General features: G+C 35.0%; 1 protein-coding gene across 1 annotated transcript in view; it reads left to right on the top strand.

The window, feature by feature from the left end:
* Positions 1-23,719, top strand: part of CNTNAP5 (contactin associated protein family member 5) — a 932,137-nt gene that overhangs the window by 482,373 nt on the left and 426,045 nt on the right. The window contains exon 7 of the mRNA XM_055120538.1: positions 6,576-6,719. Within this exon, the coding sequence (XP_054976513.1) occupies positions 6,576-6,719 (144 nt within the window). The remainder of the gene's footprint in view (positions 1-6,575; positions 6,720-23,719) is intronic.

Consider the following 23,719-nt stretch of genomic DNA (forward strand, 5'->3'; position numbering starts at 1 on the left):
TATGATTTTAATGGTCTATCTCATGGATAATTAATAAAAAACTTTAAAAATGCACAAATATAAGGGCAAGAGAGATAGCACAACAGTACAATAGCACTGTTGTCTCATTGCTCATCGATTTGCTCAAGTGGGCACCAGTAACACCTCTGTTGTGAGACTCCTTACTGTTTGTTTTATTTAAGTGAGCCATATAATTTTTTTTAATTCATATGATCTTAAATGCTTAAAACATTGATATGTAAAAGATGGAACTACATCACAGGAACTTTTGCTACAAGCATATTTTGAATCATAGGTCCCAGAGAATAATACAATTTATTTAATCTTACTAAAATCAACATTTAACTCTCTCTATACTCTTTGACAAATTATTAGATGTTCTTCATTTATAATACTCTATCTACTTTGTATTTATATTGCATACTCTATGAACTTTTTTTTGTTTGTTTATTTGATGCAGATAAAATCTTCTTAGACAAACATAAAGTATCTGGTAAATGTAAAGGTAATATTTTTACAGTACCAAACACTTTAATAGGTGTTTTTTCTAATAATTGTTATTATAATTCTGATGATTTTCATTATTCTCACCAGTTAACTAACTCTGTATAAAGTGGATGTATGTTCTAACTATATAATACAATAGTAGATACTTCTTATTGATTGTAAACTGCATGCCAAGTCCTGCAACAGAACCTTTGCATGCAAATTAACATTTTAGTTATTTCAATAACCAGGCAACAAAGGCATTCTATTCATCTGTTTTTCTGATGCTTAGAAAAGACATGTATTTTTTTCTTTTTTATTTATTTTTATTTTTTATTAATGAGTCACCGTGAGGGTGCAGTTACAGAGTTTCGTGCCTGTGTTACAGTTATACAATACTTGAGTATCCATCCCTCCACCAGTGCCCATTCTCCTCCACAGAAAAAATTGCACTCATTTGCGGAATATAAAACAGCAGAATGGGAGACTAACACCCAAGAATAGTAGCATTAAGTACCAGGAGGCCTGCTCCATGGCTTGGAAGCTGACCTCACATGCTGGGGGAGAGGGCAGCTCAGATAGAGAAGGGAACACCAACTAAAGTGAAGTGGAGATCCACTTAGGATGGGAGAGGTGGGTTGAAAGCAGACTATAGACTGAACACGATAGCCACGTAGTATCTCCATTCAAACCATAACACCCAAAAGGAGAGTGAGAACAATAAGGAATTCCCTGTCACGGAGGGGGGGCATGGGCGGGGGGGGGCGGGAGAGACAGCACGGGTGGGGGGAGGGACCCTGGGGCCATCAATGGAGAAGAATGGATTTATTACTGTTTTTGGCTCATCAAATACACCACGGGGAGTTTTCCAGGTTCTGACTTGTGTCTTGTGTGCGGGATTCTCTGGGTAGCTTGCCATACTCTCTGAGAGGGGCAGAGGAATTGAACCCAGTTTGGCCCCATACAAGGCAAACACCCTACCCGCTGTGCTATCACTCCAGCCCTTTATACAAAAAAAAAAAAAAAAAAAAAAAAAAAAAAAAAAAACAAAAACACCCAAAAAAACATCCTGAAACAGTTTCAACTTTCCAGTGAACAATAATTGGATGCTTCGGGATCTTGATGGACTGACAAAGGTTCAAATTTAGACAAGTTTAGAAATGTCTTCATATTGAATTCCTTCATCTCTGTGTCCTTTGAAAGGACTGGTTTCAATGACCACAGCAGCTGAAAATGCCTTCTCATTATGGACTCCAGGGCACAGCAGTAGGTGCAGATATATTGGCACACAGATTACCTGAATTTAATTCCTGGCACCACCAATGTTCCCCCAAGCCCTGCCAAGAGTGGTCCCTGAATGTATAGTCAAAATAAGCCTTCACCACTGTCAGGTGCAGACCCAGAACAAAATGAAACAAAACTAAATTTAAAAATAATTGCACACATATAGTTAGGGCTTGGGAGACTGCACCCTTGCCCTCTGGAATTTGATGCTATTTCTAGATATTAGTGGTGATTTTTAATAGAACTGAGATCAATTCTTGGACATTGAGTTCAGTGCATGTATGCAAGACTTGTTTGCAGATATTGGGAAACCTCCACATGCTCTTGATACATTGGATAAAGAAACCTTGTCTACCAAATCATGGTGAAGCAATCTAAGAACCTTCGATATTGCAATTTCCCACAGCACATATTAATCTGATTCCCTCCCAGCTGAATTTTGCTCTGATGTTAAGCTTACCTTAAAGCATGTATAGACAGACCCACAAACATATGAAGCAGGAGGGAAATAGCTACTGTCTCTGTCTCATACTCTGTAAGATTATTCCCAAACCTTATCTGGTTTCAAAGTACAGCATCCACTCTATTAAATATACCAGTCCATCTCAGAATTCTCTCAGATAGAAAGAAAACATTTTTCTCCTCTATCATATGACCATTTAAAATTTTGTAATATGCAGCATATCCCATAGTAAAACTTAAAACCCTTTTTACCCCAAAGCAATTCAAACTTCACTTTTTCACTTATTTAAAGGAAGATGAATTTTTCTCTCTTTTACAAATATTGCTTTGGATTAGCATCTTTTTGATTTAGAAATAGTACAGTTTAAAACATGCTTGAAAATCTATGAACATTACCAACATAACAGTGAAAAAAATAACTGTTTCAAATTTTGAGAATTATAAAGACGTATAATAAATTTTAAAACAAAAAAATCCTGCACAAGTTTATGGTTGCTTTTTTCATAGTTGACCAAAACTAGTAACAAAACATTTTCTTCTGTAGAGGAACTGATAAGTCAGATAAAATTAGACAACAAAATTTTATCTAGAACAAAAAAGGCATAAACTATCAAGTCATGAAAAACATGGTGAAACTCAAATCCATATTTCTATCTAGCCATATTTCTAAACTAATACATATTTGTTTCATACTTATTTTACAGTAACCCATATTTCTAAACCAATTTGTAAAGGTGGCATGTTTTATGATAGCAGCTGTTCGACACTCAGGAAAAGTCAAAACTAGAGAGTGAAATAATTGAGGGTTAGTGTTAAAGGGGGAAAATGAAATGAAAGAGAACAAAGGATATATTGAGCAATGAAGCTATTTTCTATGATTCTCTAATGCTAGAAACATGGCAATGTAGCTTTGTCTAAACCCATTCAATACAAAACATTATGGTAAACTCATGCCTGAGGCTCGGCCTGAGCATGTAGGGAGAGGCCTTGAGTGTGGTAGCGGTTGTGTGACACATCATAAGACACTCCCTATCCATTCTTTATAAGTAGCACACCGCATTTGATTGGGTTCAAATAGTAGACAAAATGTCATAGAAGGAAATGTACATATATATATATATACATTATACACAAATATGTATATATATGCATATATACATATCTTCAGATATATATGCAAAAGCTCACATCACTCAGCTTTTAACGCCATGTTATTGATATCCTAAAGAATTTCTTAATGGCTTCTGCCAAAATCGAACAATCTTCACACTGTTTCCTCTATGGATACTTTTATAGCATTTTCAGTGTTTTTTTTTTCATAACAGAGAATACACAACATATCATTTTGCTTGTGCTTTGGGACAAGTATTGGGGCTTGGAAGGGAAACATCCAAAATTTGGAGGTGGGAAGATGTAATTGTGGTAGGCTTGGTGTTTTAATATTAAATGTAATCAAATATTGTGAGCTACTTCATAAAATAAAAAAATTTAAAAGGTAAAAGAACATTATGGTAAACTATAGGAAAACTATGAATTTTAAATGATTATGCTATATCAATATAGGCAGTTTACCAATTATAACATCTGTAACATCATTGGTAGAAATGGATGTTGCGGGGCTGAAGCAATAGCACAGCAGGTAGGGCGTTTGCCTTGCTTGCGGCCGACCCGGGTTCGATTCCCAGCATCCCATATGGTCCCCTGAGCACTGCCAGGAGTAATTCCGGAGGTGCAGAGCCAGGAGTAATCCCTGTGCATTGCCAGTTGTGACCCAAAAAGCAAAAAAAAAAAAAAGAAATGGATGTTGCAGGAAGCTATGCATGTGTGAAATCAGAGTTTATGAGAAATTTCGCTACCATCATCTCGTTTTCCATGAGCCTAAAAAGCTCTGAGAAGTCGTTTTTAAATAAAAAATGTAACACATATTTTATTATTTGTTATGTAACAGATATTTATTAAATTAGGAATGATTCCTGCAACTTACAAAAAAATTATTTTGTAGAATATTAAGAAGGCATTTTTAAAATATGTGGATACTTTTATAAAATGAAAAGAAAAGATATCAAAATGTATTTAAAAATATCTGTAGAGCTAATTTAAAATGGCATGTTTATCAGGGTATTTCCTAAGGTTTATGAGTCATTTTAAATAGAGCCCAACTTTAAAATAAAACTGACAAAAATATTGTGCTATTCTTTTAACACAGAAAGGCAATCTAAGGTGAAGTGAACATCAGAATGAAAAATCCTTATGACATATTATGGAATGTAATAACACATTCAAAATAGTGTTTATATTAGTTAAAGACATGTGTAACTAGCAAACCATTGATGTGTTAATAGCCATTCATATGAATTCGACTTCCTGATTGGGGCAACACATTCCCCTGAAACATAGCCAAATATCAATATACTTCAGATGCTGAAGGTAATGTTTCAAAATATTGATGAAAAGCCCTATTACTTCCTAATTAAAAAGATATAGAATAAATGCAATAAAAATACCCAATTTCTTGTATTACAAACAAAAACAAAACACAAAGCTTTATTGTTTAGAGAAGATGTGTACACAACAGTAACTCGAAATATTTTTACTAGATAGAAAATTGGTGAAGAAAAAAGTAACTTGAAATATTTTTACTAGATAGAAAATTGGTGAAGAAAAAAGTAACTTGAAATATTTTTACTAGATAGAAAATTGTGAAGAAAAATGTAACTTGAAATACTTTTTTTTAGTAGATAGAAAATTTACTAGATAGAAAATTGCAGAGTCTCTGGCCCGCATGCCTGACTGTCTTCCCTGGGGCCCCTTGGAGGAGATGGGTTCCAGCCCCCCTCCCCCACACCGCCCCAGCAGAACTCCCAGCAGCTGAAGACCTCCGGAGCCTAGCCACAGCCATGCTCAAGGCCCCTATCCACACGTTCAGACAAGCCTCATTCATGAAGGTACGGGTAGAGCAACCCAGGTGTGTGGGACCCGGGGCTGAGACCTCCAAGGCTGCTCGGATTGGGACTGGGCCTCCTCTGCCCAGATTTCACATTTCCTAGTAGCTAGGCGGACATACCCAGGGACTGCCCCTGGCATCGTGGAATCCCATCAATGGCCAGCATCAAGAGACTTTAAAGCAAGTACCCAAAACATCTTATAGCTTACTTTTCCCTCTGGGAGAACCAGCAGGCTACCAAGAGTTTCTTGCCCACATGGGAGAGCTTCGCAAACTCCCCATGGCGTATTCATATGCCAAGACCAGTAACAATGCTGGGTCTCATTCCCCTGACCCTGAAAGAGCCTCCAATGCAATATCATTGGGAAGGACGAGTAAGGAGAGGCTTCTAAAGTCTCAAAGCTAGGATAAATGGAGACCGCTCAAGATATTTGACGATCAATGAGATGATGATGATGATGAAGATGATGAGATAGAAAGTTGGTGAAGTAAAGCTCACATCCCACTTTCTTCCTGGCATTGAATAACATTAATAATTTATGCTGGGGCCATAACATAGTACAGGGGAGTTGTGCTTTCCTTGCACATGGTGAACCTTGTTTTCACCTATGGTCCCCCAAGCATTCTTAGGAGTAATCCCTGGGCAGAGAATTCAGAGTAAGACTTAAGCACAACTGGGTATGACCCAACTTCATTCTTCAAATAAGTAAAATAATTCAGTGAGGCAACTCAAAATAATTCAGTGAGACAACTGAATTATTTTACAGTTGCAACAATCTATATTATGAACATATTTTGAATTGTACAGTGGATTATTATTACAGTATTTTCAATTAGCATTGCACACACATTCAATTTTAACATAGATGATTAATAAGTTCTGTTATTGAAAACTATGTTAGTATATTGATTGTTGTTTACTTCTTTCAAAAACTAGATGAGATATTTTAATGCCCTCCTAATTCTATTTTTATAGAAAATAACTTGATAGTAACTTTCATATACGACATCTCACATGGAAAACAGACTTTAAAATTAGGTCTTGCTCAACTGAATATAAGGCATTGTTGTCCCGTGTCCTTCATTTTCTCAGATGTGTATAGAGCAGATGCATGTAAAGATATTGATTTTATTTTCTCATTCTTTTGTGAATCGTTGTTTTATTTAGAATTAAACAGGTTCAGAAAGAAAGTTTTGTAAAAGAAAGTCCTTAAAAAGTGGGCAATTATCCTTATTTTCACACGTACTAATCAGTATCCTTTCAAACTCATAATCAAGTGGTATCTGTAATTATTAGAGACACCTGGCTTGTGCATACAATCGAATATACTGTAATAAAGTTGTTTTCCAATTCCTTCAGCATTTAAAACTAAGATGTGCTATTTTTCTCCTCATATAGCTTAGTTTTGGAGGAATTCCAGTACCAGGCAAACCGGGAACCTTTTTAAAGAAAAACTTCCATGGATGTATTGAAAACCTTTACTACAATGGAGTAAACATAATCGACCTGGCTAAAAGAAAAAAGCATCAGATCTACACTGTGGTAAGTTTGCTTAATTTTTTTTCTTTAGCTCAATGGGGAAACAAATGCATTAAAGTTATCTAGAAAATTCTATGTTCTTCATTGTGTTGTAAGCAAAATAAGGGTAGGCATTGTGTACTACACTGAGCTAAAATATATGTCTTAATTACCTCTAGGAAATGTAACAAAGGTATCATAAATTTTAATGCTTAAAATATTTTGTGAATTAAATATTTGCCCACTTATTGTTAATAGTACAGTGTATTTCCCATTAAATATCTTGCTTTTTAATATATTTAAGATCTTTAGCTTTATGTTACAAGTATTTTTTTTTTTTTGCTTTTTGGGTCACACCCAGCCATGCTCAGGGGTTACTCCTGGCTTTGCACTCAGGAATTACTCCTGGTGATGCTTGGGAGACCATATGGGATGCCGGGGATCGAACCCGGGTCGGCCGCGTGCAAGGCAAACGCCCTACCCGCTGTGCTATCGCTCTGGCCCCTATGTTACAAGTATTTTATATAGTTTTTTAATTAGCTACTGTGACTTACAAAACTTTTAATGATAGAGTTCAAAGCACAGAACATCTCAACGTCAAACCTGCAACCATATTTAAAATTTAGATTTGTTAAAGATTATCTTTTTAGTATTTATCATATTATCAAGTCATACAGATTAATGAATATTTGTCTTTCCCAAAAGACTGAGTTTCATGACAAATAGAGTTGTCTTTCTCTTTCACTATTGCATTTACAATACCTAATCTTGTATATATTTTACACAAGGTACAAAGTATGGTATTGATTTTTCTAACTACATTTGTCTATTTGTTTATATCTCCTCCAATTTCTATCAGTCTTTCTTTGCGTCTTTTACTGTTCTATTCTTTTATGTATTTCAAATTTAAAATGGTCAGGTTTTCATGTAGGTTGGACTTTTATCATTGCAAAGTATTCTTATTGAGTAATTTATTTGATTTGAAGTCAAATTTAGTCGATTTTTAGATTATCACTAACATCTTCTTTAAGAAGTATTTGAAGGATTTTTTAAATCTAGCTTTTCATTTTAACCTTCCTGTATCATTAAGTTTGAAAAACTTTTTTTTCAAGACAATAAAGAGTAGTGTCATGTTTTTAGCCCATTTTGTCAAGCTTTGTGTCTTTCAATTGGTGTATTTAAATAATATGCATTTGGTGTATTTAAACCTTTTATCTTTAATGTTCATGCTAATGTACTGTTTTTATTTTCTATTTTCCCATCTGCACATATTAAAAATTATGGAGAAGTATATTTTCATATGTATAATATTCAAAAATATTTTAATATACATTTCATTAATGTCATTGGTAAATATTATATATACATAGTTTGATATCAAAGTTTACTTGCATTTCACTACATTCAGAAAAGTATAGTAATCCAGTATTTCTTTGCATTCCTTTAGTATCCTTTTTTATCATGTAATCATTTTAATTCTCTCTTCTCCATACATTTAGAAATAGGGGACTATTTCTGTTTCTGCTAGAAAATGTTACATTTATTACATTTTGTACATTGTACAATGTACATTACTGTTCTTTCTTTCTTTTGACTAATTGATTTCTTTTGATGAATTTCTTTTGACTAATTGATTTCTTTTGATGAATTTCTTTTGACTAATTGATTTGACTAATTTCTTTTGACTAATTGATTTCTTTGACTAATTGATTAATTGATTTCTTTCATAATTGCTGCTTAATTTATTTTTACTCTGTATATGCTGATGACAAATTCTCTTATCTTTCCTTTATTATTTAGTAGTATGACACAGCTTTCCTATTTGAAAGATATGTTCACTGGTTCCAGGTTGACAGTTGTTTTCTTTCAGCACTTGAATAATGTTAGACTACTTTCTTCTAGCCTCTGTGGTTTCTGGTTAAAAAAAAAATTGCAATCTCAAAACAATTTCTTCTAATATGATTTCATACATTTTCACTGTTTCAAAATCTCTTCCTTGTCCTGAGTTTTCAGAAAGAATACCCATAATATCTCATCCTGTGGAAATCTTTTGTTTTATTTACTTTCATAAACTTCGGAAATGTTCTGATTTTTATTTAACTATACACACATACGTGTTTTTCTCCTTTTATTTTTTCCTTCCATTTTTCTACTCTCATTTCTGAATTTTATATGTGAATCTTTTGTCATATGCATTAAATTAACACAATCCAAATGTTGTTGTTTTTTGGGGGTCTGTATTTTTTCATGTTTAAATCAAATGATTTCTATCATAGAGTTTTGAGGGCAATATCTATTTCCTTTAGTCTAGTCTATAATTATGCACACTGATTATTTTTGATTTCCAGTTTAGTGCTTCTGTGTTCTAAAATTTAATTTTAATCTTTACACATATAGAACATTTACTTAAAACATTTTTCTTAGTTTTAAGTAATTTTCTACACTGTCAACATTTTTTGTGCTAAAAATGTTAGTGATTTTTCTTTGTAATTACATTCCCTATCTTTCTTTGCAGTATTTTTGTTGCTGCCATACACATGCCTCAGTATGGTACTGGTACCTTTTTTGTAAGGGTGTTTGTTGGAGTCACACTTCCAGTTGCAACACTCACACACTTGACTGGTGATTCCTGGGGTTCCCACTCCCTTCAGTGCATTTAATCTGTGTTGTCCAGTAACACAATCTTTTTAATATCTGCTGCTCAAGCATATTCTGCTTATAGTGCTCACCATGAGTTGCTCTTATTCTCACACATGTGCTTGTCAGTAATCAAACTTCCTAGTTTTAAGTACTTACATCTCTGATTGCATCTTTGCATGCACATAGCTGCAATGAAGATGAAAACACTTGCAGTGCCAGCTATTACATACAGTAAAATTACCAAATACAAAGAGCAGAGCCATGGAGACTACTCTTAGTGCTTCTGTGGTAAGTGTGCATTGAAATCTTGACCATATGTTTGCAAGACAGATGCTCTAAGCCACTGAGTTACCATCTGGGTCCTGATTATTTCAGTTATTTATGAATAATTTCTATTTTTTGTTTGTATCCAATGTGCTAGTTCCCCATGAAGGATTTTTATTAGAATAAATACTTTGTCAGATAACTCTAATATCTCTTACCTCAGATTTGGCTTCTACTAGTTATCTTTGTCATTTTATTTGACTCCCTCCCCACCTTTTATCTTTTACAATTTTTTTTTTAATTCTAACTTGAATATTTTTGGTATCATGTTATGGTATGATACTATCAACCTTTTTTTTGAGGTCAGATTTTATTTTATTTTATTTATTTATTTATTTATTTATTTTTTATTTTTTTTATTGAGTCACCATGTGGAAAGTTACAAAGTTTTCAGGTTTAAATCACAGTTATACAATGCTCGAATACCCATCCCTTCACCAGTGCACATATTCTAACACCAAGAATCCCAGTATAGCTCCACCCCGCACCCCCATACCCCTAACCCCCCCACGCCTCTAGCCCCCCACCCTTAGCCTCCCCACCTCTGTAACTAATAAATTTCACTTTACTTTCACTTTGATTGCATTCAGTATTTCAACAAAATTCACTATTATTGTTTGGAGAGTCTCTCCCCTAAACTTTAGTCAGACCTGCTGAAAAGGAAGAATTAGATAATTTGTTTTCCATTGCTGAGGATGAAGAGGTATGAGGTCGAGTGACCACACTTAGCGGCCTCTTGGTTTTGGGTTTCTGTATTTTAGTATTTAAGTAACTAAGTCCAGAGAGATATCTGCAGAAGTTGCATCATTGCCAACTTGTAATTCTCAGTTACATTATATTCCACATATGAGTGCAATCTTTCTATGTCTATCTCTTTCTTTCTGACTCATTTCACTCAAAATGATACTTTCCATGTTGATCCATTTATATGCAAATTTCATGACTTCATGTTTTCTGATGGCTACATAGTATTTCATTGTATAGATGTACCAGAGTTTCTTTAACCAGTCATCTGTTTTGGGGCACTCTGGTTTTTTCCAGATTCTGGCTATTGTAAACAGTGCTGCAATGAACATAGAAATACAGTTGCCATCTCTACTATACCTTTTTGCCTCTCCGGGATATATTCCCAGGAGTGGTGTTGCTGGGTTAAATGGAAGCTAAATTTCTAATTTTTTGAGAATCGTCCATATTTTTTAAAAGGGCTGAACGAGTCGGCATTCCCACCAGCAGTGAAGAAGAGTCCCTTTCTCCCCGCATCCATGCCAACACCGGTTGTTTTTGTTTTTTGGGATGTTTGCCAGTCTCTGTGGTGTGAGATGATATCTCATGGTTGTTTTGATCTGCATTTTCCTGATTAGTGATGTGGAACATTTTCTCATGTGCCTCTGAGTCATTCAGATTTCTTCTTTAGGAAAGTTTCTGTTCATTTCATCACCCCATTTTTTGATCGGATTGGCAGTTTTCTTCTTGTGGAGTTCAACCAGTGCATTGTATATCCTTGTTATTAACCCTTTATCGGATGGGTACTGCGTAAATATCCTTTCCCATTCTGTAGATTGTCTTTGTAGTTTTGTCACTATTTCTCTTGAGGTGCAGAAGCTTCTTAGTTTGAGATAGTCCCATTTATTTATCTCTGTTTTCACTTGCTTGGCCAGTGGCGTGTCAGCTTTGAAGATATCTTTGGCTTCAATGTCGTGAGGGTTTTGTCGACCTTGTTTTCAATGTACCTCAGGGATTCTGGTCTGATGTTGAGGTCCTTAATCCATTTTGATCTGACTTTTGTACATGGTCTAAGCCCATTTTTTTTTGCCTGTTGCTGTCCAGTTTTGCCAGCACAATTTGTTAAACATGCTTTCCTTGCTCCATTTCACCTTTTTTGCTCCCTTATCAAAGACTAGATGGTCATATATTTGGGGGATGTGTCAGAGTATTCAACCCTGTTCCATTGGTCTGCCGCTCTGCCTTTTATTCCAGTACCAAGCTGTTTTAATGACTACCGCTTTGTAATAGAGTTGGAAGTTGGGGAGGTTAATTCCTCCCATTTTCTTTTCCCCAAGACTTGCTTTAGCTATTAGTGGGGCCTTATTGTTCCATATGAATTTCAGGAGCACTTGCTCCATTTCTTTGAAGAATGACAAGGGTACCCTATAGGGATCGCATTGAATTTGTACAATGCTTTGGGGAGAATTGCCATTTTGACAATATTAATTCTTCCAATCCATGAGCAGGGGATATTTTTCCATTTCCTTGTGTCTTCTTTTATTTCCTGAAGTAGCATTTTGTAGTTTTCATTATACAAGTCCTTTACCTCCTTAGTTAAGCTGATTCCGAGGTATTTGATTTTTTGAGGCACAATTGTGAACGGGATAGCTTTTATCATGTCGCTTTCTTCGCTCTCACTATTTGCATACAAGAAAGCCATGGACTTTTGGGTATTGATTTTATAGCCTGCAACTTTACTATACAAGTCTATTGTTTCTAGGAGTTTCTTTGTAGAGGATTTAGGGCTCTATATCCAAAAAAAAGGGAATACACATTCTTTTCCATTGCACATGGAACATTTTCCAGAATAGACCATGCGCTGGGCCACACAACATACCTCAACAGAATCAACAAAATAGACATTGTACCAGCTATTTTTTCAGACCATGATGCACTGAAAATAGAAGTTAATCATGGACAGATGCAGAAAAATAAATCAAACTCCTGGAAATTACATAGCTCGATGTTGAACAATGAGTGGGTCAGGAAGGAAATCAAAGAGGAAATCAAAAGGTACCTGGAAACAAACAAGAATGAAAACACGAGCTACCAGAACCTGTGGGACACAGCTAAAGCCATTTTAAGGGGAAAAATTATAGCTCTGTAAGCATATCTCAGGAAGGAAGAAAGGGCCCGCATAAATAACTTGACTTCACAGCTCAAGACCTTAGAAAAGGACCAACAAAAGGAGCCCAAACCAGGCAGAAGGAAAGAGATAATAAAACTTAGAGCAGAAATTAACGACATGGAAACCCAAAAGACAATCCGAAAGATCAATGAAACCAAGAGCTGGTTCTTTGAGAAAATAGATAAGATTGATAAACCACTAGCAAGACTCACAAAGAAAGAGAGAGAGAGAGAACAATTATAAGTCGAATCAGAAATGAAAAGGGGGACATCGCAACAGAAACCAATGAAATTCAAAAGATCATCAGAGACTACCTTGAAAATCTGTATGCCACGAAAAAGAGAACCTAGAAGAAATGGATAAATTCCTGAATTCCTATAATCTCCCAAGGCTGAACCAAGAAGACCTGGAGTTCCTGAATAGTCCTATTAACATCAAGGAAATTGAAATGGTAATCAAAAGGCTTCCCAAAAAGCCCAGGCCCAGATGGATTCACTAGCGAATTCTTCCAAACATTTAAGGAGAACCTATTGCCAGTTCTTCTCAAGCTTTTCCAGTAAATTGAAGAAACAGAAACCCTCCCAAACAGTTTCTATGAGGCTCACATCTCCCTAATACCAAAAGCAAACAAGGACACCACAAAAAAAGAAAACTACAGGCCAATATCCCTGATGAACACAGATGCAAAGATTCTCAACAAAATATTAGCAAACAGAATTCAACAACTCATCAAAAAGATCATACACCAAGACCAAGTGGGATTCATCCCGGGGATGCAAGGATGGTTTAACATTCGGAAATCAATGAACATAATGCATCATATCAACAAAAGAAAAGATAAAAATCATATAATCATATCAATGGATGCAGAGAAAGCATTTGACAAGATCCAGCACCCATTTATGATGAAAACTCTCGCCAAAATGGGTATAGAAGGGACCTTCCTCAATATAGTCAAAGCCATCTACCACAAGCCTACGGCAAGCATCATCCTCAATGGGGAAAAACTAAGACCCTTCCCTCTGAGAACAGGGACAAGACAAGGATGCCCAATCTCTCCTCTTCTGTTCAATATAGTACTGGAAGTACTTGTAGTAGCGATTAGGCAAGAAAAAGATATTAAGGGCATTCAGGTAGGAAAGGAAGAAATCAAGCTCTCACTATTTGCTGATGATATGATATTATACTTAGATACTATCAACCTTTTACTTTTAGCTATTTTGTTGTGACACTATTCTGTTAGGGATAGAACACTTTGTGATGGCATAGAATTCAGATTCTGCACTTAATTCAAAATGACTCCCAGGACAGGGAAACTCCCTTCATTGCTAAGCAAGGAAGGGCAAGATTTATGACTCTATTCTAAGTTTTTACTCTTACTTTCCTATGTCAGAATAAGTTTCAGGATAATTTAGCAATGCGGAGAAATCCTCAACATTGCTTCCTATAAGACTTCTCCGTGTGTGTATGTATGTGTGTGTGTGTTGTGTGTGTGTATGTGTTTGGATGTTGGTGCATTTTTGTGATCACTGGACTGTAGTAAAACTCATGATTCTACACTAAGCCATTTCTTTTACCATTCAAAAAAGAAGTAATTCATTCTGATTACTGTTGATAAAGCTCTAGGTCTCATGAGATATCTATGTTGTTTTAATATTATAACCAGAGGCCTGCTATCATCTGATCAGAAGCAAAATTCAATCTAGCTTTTCTGGCAAGGGGACTAAAGTACCTGTTATAATATTCTAGATGGAAATTTGGATATAGTATTTTTCTATTAAGCCAAAGTACAAAATCATTACCTGAAAATAACCTGTCTTACTAATGATGCCGTTTTCTTGGTTCTAGGTCAGAGAACAGATTTATAGTAGATTATGTTTGTTTGTACTTGTTAGTTTCTTGGGATTGCTGAATTCTTCAACAAGTGCTAGAAAATTTCATCTATTGTTTTTGGGATCCAGGATTATACTAGATAATTACTTTCTTACCTCCACTTTCATAGTCTTTTTCAATTTCATTTATATATACTGATTGTATGTGTGTGTGTTAGTTTTGGGGGAAATCATAAAAACCACAATCTTCTATATTCATAGAATTGGAAGTACCGTAAACTGGTATTTAGTAAAACTTGGGACAAAATAATGAGTCTTTCATTGACAGACACAATCTAATTCTCTTTGAAATCTTGTCATTGAAACATCCCAACAATCTATGGAATTAAAATGGCTTTGACATTTACATTTTCCTTAATAACTATAACCTTTAATTTAGATTTGTTAGAAACCCCTATAATAGCATATTTCTAAAAAGTAGACATTGAATTACAGAATAAAAGTTAGATTTGTCTGATGGAAATTAGACTTTGATTAAAAGTTATAAATGTTTTGGGGGACGGAAGAGATAGTATAGTGGGTGCTTGCCTTGTACTCATCTGACCCAAGTTTGATCTCCCACACCTCATAAGCTCTCCTGAGCCCCACCAGGAGTGATCCTTGCACAAAGAACCAGGAGTAAGCTCTGAGCAGAACTTAGTCTGAGTTGAAAACAAGTAATAAGAAAATTATAAACATTTTTTAAAGTTTCTATAGAATGCTTGTCTTTTAAAATTACAGTAGGACTATTTTAAGAGGATTTAGTCACCTGGTTGTGCTTAGGAAATCCAGTGACATTACTTACATATGTCTTGGCTCATGCTCAGGGTTCTTGAAAATATTCCTACCCAAAAATCTGTGGATTCTTCATCTCCTAATCCACTTAAGCAGTCACTTGATAGTGTTGTGTTTCTTGGATATAAGTTGGGAAACTTGATTTGTGTAAATTATATTCATATTCATCTCTTTCTCAGTCATATTCCCAAAAAAGTATTTCAAAATATGGTAGGTTCACTGAATTTGATCTGTTGACACAGTGATATTGGTGCTGGGATTTGGCTTAGACTAATGTCATGTGTATCAACACACCTCAAAAAGAGGGCAGTGATGCAGAGTTATATGAACAAGTTAAAATGCAAGGATTTTATGAAAACATTACTCACCTCTATTGTTCATAACTTGGACTTGAAAGTCTAAGAGTTAAGCCTTAGACATAAGTAACTAAGTTCCCTATGGCAATATTCATAAAATAATTTTCCATATATATATTATGTGATAGTACATTTGAGATACTTAATGATGAAATACTGTCACTGAACAAGCATAGCAATAAAAGGAAAAAAAGTCAGAACAAGGAGAGGGTACACAAATTCCTCAATATTGGCTGGCTCTGTCATCTCCACTTCTGAGAGAATTAACTACAACTTTAAATAAATGTTTTATGTTATTGAGTTTAAATTACTATGGCACTTACCAAGTTGTCTAAAACTTTATTGGAACACTTTATGCCTCAGACTTTAATTGGTAGCATTTTTAATGCAAAGTGCAAAGAATCTGTTTAGCACTTTATACCTGGGAAAAAATCCCAAGAAGCTGCTTTACTTCATGAGTAGACAACTTTCAGTTTTTAACCATCAACAATTGAATGGAAAAGAACATGGTGTTTCTTACAAACTGTTCCAACACTTTGCTTAAGTGAAATTTTATATCATTATGCAACACACACACACACACACTCAGATGCATGTTCACACATACACACATTTATTTTTATTTTTTTTTAATTTTTTTTTTTTACATACACACATTTATATACCTGGTTATTTTCCTTTAGGAAAAGAATGGGAAGGAATAGCTTGTGCTATTTATTACAAAAACAAAGTATTTTATTTCCAGAACAGTGCTTAATGGTATCCCCAAAATAATAATTTCAGCTTCAAAATCAGCTTTGCATCGTGTCACTAAGTCACCACAGTGCTAAGTAAGGATATTGGAAGTACTGGGGATTCTGTCCTTTTTTCAGATGTTTTTAAAATGATTGCATCATCAGAAATACTCACATTTATTGAATCAAAGTATAGCAAGATATTAAAGGTATAAACAAATTAGGTAGCACATGTATGTTAATACATATATATTCCTAGTGACGAATCTGAGGAAACACCAGCCTTAGTTACATACAGAAGGAAATGGCAGCAAGTTGAACTCAGGCAGCATCCGAATTGCAATTTATCTTTCTTTTTTATGTTATTTATTTATTTTTGTGGGACCTGCCCACTCTCTGAGCATTTGCCAGCTGTTTCATGGGGATAATTTAATTTTGTCTTTATAGCTCGATTTGACTACAAGATGATCCTCCACAACCTTCAATGCAGTAAAAATAACAGCTTAAAGTAGACATAAAAAATACCTCACTATTCTTCCTCAAATCTTCCATCCTATGCTAATACAGGCCATATAATAAACAATCAGAAAGTAAATGGCCCATTGAAGTGTGTGTACAGTACCTGTAATGTGAATTATTACTTATGCAATATAAGAAATAGATTGCCTTGCTAGTTTCTTGAAAATGATTAATTTCATACCTTACCCTTCATAAGGAATGATGGCTTTTTTCAGCACTTTTTAAATTTCCTGGGTGTTACAAGCCCTGTTCAAGAAAGCCAGGAGAGACAGGATTATCTTAGTGTCAAAGTGAAGTGTACGCCACTTCATTTTAAGTTATTAAGATAGTTTTTTTCATTTAAAAGAAAACTATAGTAAAAATGCTCATGTACCTTTACTTTTAATATGGTTAAATAGTTGTTTTACAATTGGCTTTTATTAGTTTGGGTGTTAAAATTGATTATGTCAATTTTCTTTTGTGTCTTTGGATTCAAATAATTGACATCAAGTAATTGGGTGGGTTATGACCAATACTAAGCACTTAAAATGATACTTTCATGAGCCAGAGATAGTACAGTGAGAGTTTACCTTGCACATGGCTGACGTGGTATCGATCTTGGGCCCCACATAGTGTTTCCTGAGCCGTGCCAAGAGTCATTCTTGAGTGGAGAATCATAAGTAAGCCTGGAGCACAGCCAGGTACAGCCTCAAACAAATAATAATAGTTATAATAATAATAATGTATTCAGATCCAAATAATACTTTCAAATCTATTTTAAGTAGGTAAAATTACTTTAAAAAATCAAAATGATTTCTTGTTATGCTTCATGGACAACTTTGTTATAAGACTTGGGCAGTTATCAAACCTCAGTATTTTTATATGTAAAATGGGCTTTACCTCAAAGTGTTAATACTTACCTCAAAGTGTTATCCATCATGGAGGCTCAATATGGATAAGTGATATTGTCACTGTCACTGTCATCACATTGCTCATTGATATGCTCAAGTGGGCACCAGTAACGTCTCCCTGGTGAGACTTGTTACTGTTTTTGGCATATTGAATATGCCACAAATAGCTTAACAGGCTCTGCCGTGTGGGCAAGATACTCTCAGTAGCTTGCTGGGCTCTCTGTGTGGGACGGAGGAATTGAACTTGGGTCGGCCACGTGCAAGGCAAACGCCCTACCTGCTGTGCTATCACTCCAGTCCATAAGACTAATAAGTGATATTAAATATGAAAAATCTGGGTAATGATAATGTCTATCTCAAAGTAGTATTTATTATATAGATCAAGAACTCACTGATCACAATTCAGTGTCCATGGTAAATACCTATGGAACAATATTAAATAAATTGGGGCACTATTCAATAAAATTTATATTAATTCACTTAAACTTTGTCGTTTTATTCGTCCATGTTCTTTATGATCTTAAGTAGACAGTTCATAAACCTGATGCAGTTTTTAAATTCTATGACTCTAGCACATAACAAAAACTGCTTTAGAAATAGCTTGATTTATACTTATTCAATTTGATGTTTAGCTCACTCCAAAAAAGAAGTTATTAGTTGGTTTCCAGTCTATATGTTTAATCTTATCAATTCATTTCTTTGAAAAATTCAATTAGTCTGTGCAGTCTGGGTTTGATCAAGTGATAGCCTCCTTTATAAGATATTTAAAAAGATGCATTCCATGGTTTTTGATCTATGATGTTGGCTAAGTAACAGTAGTGGAATCTCGTGAAGTTTATTTATCTGATTACTTCTCTGTTGCCTTGCAAATCACTGAGTGTAATTATTGTTCCTTGGAGATTTGAAACACACCTAGAGATCAGCATAATTAAAATCTACACATATGATCACATACATTCACATCTATTTAGTTACATGCACATGTGTACTCACAAACATGCATATACATATGTATTGTAACAAGTCTTTGTTCTCTCTGTATATTACCCAACAGTTCATGAAAATTGCTTAGATAAAACTCTCATATTGGGGCTGGAGTGATAGCACAGTGTGTAGGGTGTGTGCCTTGCATGCCGCCAAACCAGTTTCGATTCCCAGCATTCCATATGGTTCCCCAGCACTGCCAGGAGTAATCCCTGTGTATCTCTGGGTGTGACCCGAAAAGAAAAAAAAAAAAGGAAAAAAATAGAAGAAAATTCTCATATCTAGTGAAGCCTATAATCTCTTTAGTTTGTCACTGGGATCATGTTTCATCTTTGTATGTTCTGTGATAAATAGATCTTTCACTTGATGGAATAATTGTTTGGAAAAAAAAGCAGCTGACATATCTACACTGACTCTCCACATTCCTACTCTTTTTCAATGTCAATTAACCAGCCTGACATTCACATCACCTGTTTCTATGTTGTCTGCCTCTGATAGTCCAAAAAAGTAATTTCCAAATACTTATCTTTCAAAGATGTCAAAACTGCTATATAAAAATTAAGACAAATTGAAATTACTTACATCATATAAGGAATACATAATTTAAAATTAAAATGCTGCAGCACTGTAGCACTGTCATATATAGTTGTTCATTAATTTGCTCCAGCGGGCACCAGTAACGTCTCATTGTAAGACTTGTTGTTACTGGTTTTGGCATATAGAATACGTGATGGGTAGCTTGCCAGGCTCTGCCGTGTGGGCAGAATAACTCTCAGTAGCGTGCTGGGCACGCTGAAAGGGGTGGAGGAATCGAATCAGAGTCGGCCTCATGCAAAGCAAACACCCTACCTGCTGGCAATACAATGTCCATCCTAATTAAAAATTGTTCTTCGTGAAGTCTGTGGTAATTTTTTTTTACTAAGGTAAGAATTCTTTTAGCTTATCTGAAGCATTTTATTTATTTATTGAGTTATCCATGCTAGTGTTTATGGCTCACTCCTTGGTCTCTGCTCAGAGTGTATGTTGGTCATTTTGAGGGAACTATGTGCCGTGTTGGGAATCAAATCTGGATCAGTGGCATGCAATACAAATGCTTTAATCTCTGAACTTCATTTCCACTAGGAAATAATTATATTTATTAATAACAACTTTAAAATTTTAAAAATACTTTAATATGATTATTCACATTTCTTTGGATCATACAGAATACCCAGACCAGTCATAGAGTAAAATACCATTCTCATTTCTATGAATTTCATTTTCATGTTTTAAATATTTATTTTATAACATAGACCAGCATTGTTAATATCTACTCTTCTGTTTGTTTATTTATTTATATTTTTATTGAATCACCGTGAAATGCAAAGCTTATGATTGAATTTCAGTCATACAATGATTGAACACACATCCCTCCACCAATGAGCATTTTCCAGAATCAGTGTTCCCAGTATCCCTCCCGACAGCACCCCCACCCGCCCCAGGTGGCAGACAATTTCCTTATGGAAATTTCTCACTACTTTTGGGCATCATGGTTTGCAATACAGATACTGAGAGGCCATCGTGTTTGGTCGCTTATCTACATTCTGCGCACATCTCCCATCCTGAGAGATCTTGCGAACTGTCATTCTTACTATAGACCAACTTTCTGCTTGTTTTTCTTTGGGGCCACACCTGGTAAAACTCAGGGATTATCCCTGGCTCTGCATTCAGGAATCAATCCTAGTGTTGCTCAGTGGACATCATGGTGCCTGATAGCAAACTTGCATTGGCTATATGCAAGACAAAGTATTTTTTCCTGCCTCAACAAAAAACAAATATTATTGATAATTTTATGTCCTGCTTTCAACAGTTCATGCTTTCTAAAATATTGGATGTGGCTTTAAATTTGTTTATTGAAAATTTATATCTCTTTATTTGTAAATTTTATATGCATATTAATTTGGTTATTCATAGTTTACATAAGGTTTTCAAAAATTTGAATTGCTTTGGACCAGATGATAACACAGCCGATAAGACATTTGGTCTGCTTGTGACCTACCTAGATTTAATGCTTGGCACCTAATTTGATTCCCCAGAACCTCCAGGATAATATTTGAGTACATAACCAGGAGTATTCCCAGAGCACTGCCAGTGTGATGCCTCCCCCCACCCCCTCCACACGCACAAAAAGGAAAAAAGAATAGTTGCTTCAGTTTGATTGCTAAAAGTAATATAAAAATAACACATTTTTCCTGAATTTACAACTAATCAATAGACATTGAGATTACTGGGTCACCATCATGTTTTTTTCTTTATGCTATATTACTCCATGTTATTTAAAGTCTGCACCAAAAAAACTGCTAATCCTATCCCTTTCACTTCATGCTTTCACTTTCCTTTAGTATCCAAATGCCTTTAAAAAGAATTAGCTAAGTAAAAATCTTCTCAAATTTTCTGTCCTTTGGAAACCTTTTAACTACTAACACTAATATTTTTAATGCTTGTTTTCAATATTAGCAATGAGGATTACCCATTTGTTGGAAGAAGTCATGTTTCAGACGGTTATCCTATAGACAATGCTACAAATCACCATGTTAATATCTGAAAGGAAGTAAAAGGAGAGAAGACAGATGGACCCTTTGTTACATTTGTTCTTCTGTCCCTGAAATATCTATGAGAGGCATGCAGGGGTAACATTATCATCCACACTTTATATATACTAAAAGATACTTTATGCCCAGGAATACAGAAAGTCAATGATATATAGCCAACGGCTGTGCCATTCATAGTCTTCTTCCTCCTATTCTAGAAAGTACCACACATCAGCTTTTATTCATTTTTATTATACATCTATTTTTTTTCCCCTGAGAGCCTTGAATTACTTCTTGCCAAAAGTGAGGGAAAAAATCAAGGCTGGGAAGAAGATCCATGAATAACACTGCTTGCTTGAGAATTGAAGACCAGTGAGGTGTTTCAGAAAAGGCCCTTATGTCATTTTTTCAATTGCCAGATAAATCTCTCTTTGATATCTCTTGCAACATAAGAGCGTTAGAGAAAGAATAATTAACTTTGGTGAGAAGAAGATGTCCGTTTCCTCATATGTTGGGTCCAGGGTTTCTCCTGGTTTAAACAGGATGGTTAAGAACTCTGGTTAGATATTAACTGTCTTTCCCTCAAATTTAGCCTTCTATGGCCAGAGACACCTACTCCTACAATGTAGATGAATAACTTTTCTGTTGGGGATTTGAGCTTGTTATAATAATCTCTTCCAATATTAAAATGTGTATAGTCTACAGTTTCTCACCATTACTAGTTTTTTTTTTCAGCCAGATCTATACTAAGGGCTGCTCCTGGAATAAATAATATACATATCCTCCTCTAAAACTTTTTATATTGTGATTTTTTGAGAAAATAATCATTTCCTAAAACCAATGTTTTATTTTACTTTAGTTCTTTAACAAAATCAATCACATCTTCCTAATTTTTTTTATAATTTCACAAACTCAATGTGTTTTTCTGTATCAGTCAGGAAATATATAGTGATGAAAGCAATATATGTTGAAGAACTATATGCTCTTTGGAAGAGAAAAATCCAACATTAGCCAAAATAAATATAGAATCTCAAGAAAGTTATTTAACCTCTTCATGCTTCAGCATCTGCATCTACAAGTTAGAGTGAATACCTACTTTTATATGTATAGTGGCTTTTAGTATTTTTATATATTGAGCCAGTAATAGCAAATAAAATCATAATTATTTTTATTGCCTCACTTTGCTGACCATTACTCATTTCAAGTTCCCCATAAACTCCACACTCCTATGGTTATGTCTATCCTAAACTCTAAATGGCCTTTTGTCAATAAAACATTAAGGTTTTTAGATCAAAGATCATTAAGATCTCATGGGAAAATATATTATTTTAATACAATAATGAATACTGTAGACACATTCTATTTTGAATACCGTTTTGGGAATGCATAGTTCTCCTAAAGTCTATCATGGGTGACAGGTCAAGGACTCCAGATAAAATTTTAGATTAGAAAAATAGTAAAAATGTGACATTTTCCCTCTATATTCACAAATTACTGATAATCTGAAATATCCCTTATTGTATGCCCATTCCTAATGAAACAGTATGTGCTACGAGATCTCTTTTGTGATAAAAGCTGGGCAGTATTCTGATAAACGCTTTATTTAATTTAAATTTAAATTTAATTTATTTAATTATTAAATTTAATTTATCTAATTATTTAATTATGTACAGACTGGAGTGATAGCACAGTAGGTAGGGAATTGGCCTTGCATGCGGCTGTCCTGGGTTCAATTCTTCCATCCCTATCAGAGAGCACAGCAAGCTACCGAGACTACCAAGAGCCTGGCAAGCTACCCATGGCATATTCAATATGCCAAAAGTAGTAACAACAAGTCTCACAATGGAGACATTACTGGTGCGTGCTTGAGCAAATGGATGAACAACGGGATGACAATGCTACAGTGCTATTTAATGATATGACTGAGAGGGGTATCTATGTCAATGTCATGGTTGTTTGAAAAGAAACAAACATAAAACCTTGTGAACTTGTGGATGACTATTAATAATTAAATTGTGTACAAGGTGACTGTAAGAGGTTCAGAATACAGCAAGTGAATGAAGGGTCTTAGGGTCTTGGAAAGTTCCCCCTAACTGCCTCCAAGGATAAGAATCATATCTTTTTACAAAGTATATAATTACCTAGAAAAGAAAGAGTTTATGCATAGCAAAATAGTATTAGGGAGAGACACGGAGCTTCGTGTAGAAGCTGCCATCAGAGGCGAGAATGTGGGCCAGGTGAGTTGTTGGCCCAATTTGTGATGACAGAGTGTCATCTCTCAACCAACAGTGGAGGACTAGGTCCCAGAGTATCTGTGGGAGCTTCCACCCTGTAGAGGGTCCTTAGTGACCTCTACTGACAAAGTCTGACATTGTGCAACCAATAAAAGGAAAATGTTACAGGGTTCAACTGCATTATTAAAAATCTAGGGCGAGATGGGTGGCTTTG

The sequence above is a fragment of the Sorex araneus genome, chromosome X, assembly GCF_027595985.1.
Source record: "Sorex araneus isolate mSorAra2 chromosome X, mSorAra2.pri, whole genome shotgun sequence".
Taxonomy (NCBI): domain Eukaryota; kingdom Metazoa; phylum Chordata; class Mammalia; order Eulipotyphla; family Soricidae; genus Sorex; species Sorex araneus.